This window comes from Symphalangus syndactylus, chromosome 10, assembly GCF_028878055.3.
Source record: "Symphalangus syndactylus isolate Jambi chromosome 10, NHGRI_mSymSyn1-v2.1_pri, whole genome shotgun sequence".
Lineage (NCBI taxonomy): Eukaryota > Metazoa > Chordata > Mammalia > Primates > Hylobatidae > Symphalangus > Symphalangus syndactylus.
In genome coordinates this window covers 141,369,445-141,373,541 of record NC_072432.2, presented here as the reverse complement: position 1 = coordinate 141,373,541, position 4,097 = coordinate 141,369,445, and the positions used below count along the sequence as shown (strand labels likewise).

The 4,097-nt window shown below is 39.0% G+C and overlaps 1 protein-coding gene across 1 annotated transcript; it reads left to right on the top strand.

Annotated features, from left to right (window-relative positions):
• Positions 1-1,993: 1,993 nt before the first annotated feature.
• On the top strand, positions 1,994-3,825 carry LOC129473771 (endogenous retrovirus group K member 104 Rec protein-like). Its single transcript, XM_055264652.2, has 2 exons — positions 1,994-2,254; positions 3,767-3,825. Exons 1-2 carry the CDS (start codon positions 1,994-1,996, stop codon positions 3,821-3,823), a joined length of 318 nt encoding a protein of 105 aa, XP_055120627.2. The 3' UTR covers positions 3,824-3,825.
• Positions 3,826-4,097: the final 272 nt, after the last annotated feature.

Genomic DNA, 4,097 nt, shown 5'->3' with positions numbered 1-4,097 from the left:
AGACTGTTATTCATTATGTTGATGATATTTTGTGTGCTGCAGAAACAATAGACTAATTGTTACACATTTCTGCAGACAGAGGTTTCAAACGCAGGCCTAACAATAGCATCTGATAAGATTCAGACCTCTACTCCTTTTCGTTATTTGGGAATGCAGGTAGAGGAAAGAAAAGTTAAACCACAAAACATAGAAATAAGAAAAGACACGTTAAGAACATTAAATGACTTTCAAAAATTGCTAGGAGATATTAATTGGATTCAGCCAACTCTAGGAATCCCTACTTATGCCATGTCAAATTTGTTCTCTATCTTGAGAGGGGACCTGGACTTGAATAGTAAAAGAACATTAACTCCAGAGGCAGCTAAAGAAATTGAATTAGTTGAAGAAAAATTTCAGTCAGCACAAGCAAATAGAATAGATCACTTATCCCCACGCCAACTTTTGATTTTTGCTACTACACATTCTCCAACAGGCATCATTGTTCAAAATACAGATCTTGTGGAGTGGTCATTCCTTCCTCACAGTACAGTTAAGACTATTACATTGTACTTAGATCAAATGGCTACATTAATTTGTCAGGCAAGACTACAAATAGTAAAATTGTGTGGAAGTGACCCAGATAAAATCATTGTTCCTTTAAACAATGAAGAGGATAGATAAGCCTTTATCAATTCTGGCGCATGGCAGATTGGTCTTGCTGATTTTGTGGGAATTATTGATAATCATTACCCAAGAACAAAAATCTTCCAGTTTTTAAAATTGACTATTTGGATTTTACCGAAAATTAACAGACATAAACCTTTAGAAAATGCTCTGATGGTGTTTACTGATGGTTCCAGAAAGGGAAAAGTGGCTTACACCAGGCAAAAAGAATGAGTCATTGAAACTCAATATCACTCAGCTCAAAGAGCAGAATTGGCTGCTGTCATTTCAGTGTTACAAGGTTTTAATCAGCCTATTAACATTGTTTCAGATTCTGCATATGTAGTACAGGCTACAAAGGATGTTGAGACAGCCCTAATCAAATACAGTATGGATGATCAGTTGAATCAGCTGTTTAATTTGTTACAACAAACTGTAAGAAAAAGAAATTTCCCATTTTATATTACTCATGCTTGAGCACATACTAATTTACCAGGGCCTTTAACGAACGCAAATGAACAAGCTGACTTGCTAGTATCATCTGCCTTCATGGAAGCACAAGAACGTCATGCCCTGACTCATGTAAATGCAACGGAATTAAAAAATAAATTTGATATCACATGGAAAGAGGCAAAAAATATTGTACAACACTGTACTGAGTGTCAAGTCCTACACTTGGCCACTCAGGAGGCAGGAGTTAATCCCAGAGGTTTATGTCCTAATGCATTAGGGCAAATGGATGTCACACATGTACCTTCATTTGGAAAATTGTCATTTGTCCATGTGACAGTTGATACTTATTCACATTTCATATGGGCAACGTGTTAGACAGGAGAAAGTACTTCCCATGTTAAAAGACATTTATTATCTTCTTTTGCTGTCATGGGAGTTCCAGAAAAAAGTAAAACAGATAATGGGCCAGGATACTCTAGCAAAGCATTTCAAAAATTCTTAAATCAGTGGAAAATTACACATACAAGAGGAATCCCTTATAATTCCCAAGGACAGGCCATAACTGAAAGAAATAATAGAACACTCAAAGCTCAATGGGTTAAACAAAAAAAGGAAAAAGAGAGTAAGGAGTATAACACTCCCCAGATACAACTTAATCTAGCACTCAATACTTTAAAGTTTTTAAACGTATATAGAAATCAGACCACTACTTCTGCAGAGCAACATGTTACTGGTAGAAAGAACAGCCCACATGAGGAAAAACTGATTTGGTGAAAAGATCAAAAATAATACATGGGAAATAGGTAAGGTGATAACATGGGGAGAGGTTTTGCTTGTGTTTCACCAGGAGAAAATCAGCTTCCTGTTTGGATACCCACTAGACATTTGAAGTTCTACAATGAACCCATCAGAGATGCAAGGAAAAATGCCTCCGTGGAGACGGAAAACCCTCACTCGAGCACCATCAACTCACCAGGTGAACAAAATGGTGATATCAGAAGAAAAGATGAAGTTGCCATCCACAAAGAAAGCAGAGTTGCTGTCCTGGGCCCAGCTAAAGAAGCTGACACAGTTAGCTGAAAAAAGCCTGAAGAACACAAGGGTAACACAAACTCCAGAGAATATGCTGCTTGCAGCTTTAATGATTGTATCAATGGTGGTAAGTCTCCCTATGTCTGCAGGAGCAGCTGCAGCTAATTATACCTACTGGGCCTATGTGCCTTTCCCACCCTCAATTCAGGCAGCCACTTGGATGGATAATTCTATTGAAGTATATGTTAATAATAGTGCATGGGTACCAGGCCCCACAGATGACGGTGGCCTTGCCCAACCTGAAGAAGAAGGAATGATGATAAACATTTCCGTTGGGTATCATTATCTTCCTATTTGCCTGGGGAAAGCACCAGAATGCTTAATGCCTGCAACCCAAAATTGGTTGGTAGAAGTACCTACTGTCAGTGCCATTAGTAGATTTACTTATCACATGGTAAGTGGAATGTCACTCAGGCCACAGATAAACAATTTACAGGACCCTTCTTATCAAAGATCATTACAATGTAGGCCTAAGGGGAAGCCTGGTCCCAAGGAAATCCCCAAAGAATCAAAAAGCCCAGAAGTCTTAGTTTGGGAAGAATGTGTGGCTGATACTGCAGTGGTACTACAAAACAATGAATTCGGAACTATTATAGACTGGGCCCCTCGAGGCCAATTATATCATAATTGTATGGGCCAGACTCAATCGTGTTCACAGGTCCCATCCATCTGGCCCATTAATCTGGCCTATGATCGTGATTTAACTGAAAGCCTGGACCAGGTTCATAGAAGGTTAGAATCACTCTATCCATGGAAATGTGGTGTGTAAAACCCCCTTATATGCTATTTGTAGGAATCATAGATCTTAAACCAGATTCCCAAACTATAACCTGTGAAAACTGTAGATTGTTTACTTTCATTGATTCAACTTTGGATTGGCAGCATCGTATTCTGCTAGTGAGGGCAAGAGAGGGCATGGGGATCCCTGTGTCCATGTACCGACTGTGGGAGGCTTCCTCATCCGTCTATATTTTAACAGAAGTATTAAAAGGAGTTCTAACTAGATCCAAAAGATTCATTTTTACTTTGATTGCAGTGATTATTGGTCTTATTGCAGTCACAGCAACTGCTGTGACTGCTGGAATTGCTTTACACTCCTCTGTTCAAACTGCAGAATATGTGAATAATTGGCAAAAGAATTCCTCAAAATTGTGGAATTCTCAGACCCAAATAGATAAAAAATTGGCAAACCAAATTAATCATCTTAGACAAACTGTGATTTGGATGGGAGATACGCTCATGAGCTCGGAATATCTTTTTCAGTTACAGTGTGACTGGAATACTCCAGATTTTAGTATGACATCTCGAGCTTATAATGAATCTGAACATCATTGGGACATGGTTAGATGCCATTTACAAGGAAGAGAAGATAATCTTACTTTAGATATTTCAAAATTAAAAGAACAAATTTTTGAGGCATCAAAAGCCCAGCTAAATCTGGTGCCAGAAACTGAGGCAATGGTAAAAGCTGTTGATAGCCTCACAAATCTTAACCCTGCCACTTGGGTTAAAGCCATTGGAAGTTCCACTATTGCAAATTTTATATTAATCCTTGTATGTCTGTCCTCTCTATTGCTAGTCTACAGGTGTACCCAGCAGCTCCGGAGAGACAGTGACCAGCGAGAACGGGCCATGATGACCATGGCGGTTTTGTCAAAAAGGAAAGGGGGATATGTAGGGAAAGGAAAGAGAGATCAGACTTTACTGTGTCTATGTAGAAAGGGAAGACATAAGAAACTCCATTTGACCTGTACCTTGAAAAATTGCTTTGCTGAGATGCTGTTAATTTGTCACTTTGCCCCAGCCACTTAGCCCCAACTTTGAGCTCACAAAAACATGGGTTGTTTGGAATCAAGGTTTAAGGGATCTAGGGCTGTGCAGGATGTGCCTTGCTAACAAAATGTTTACAA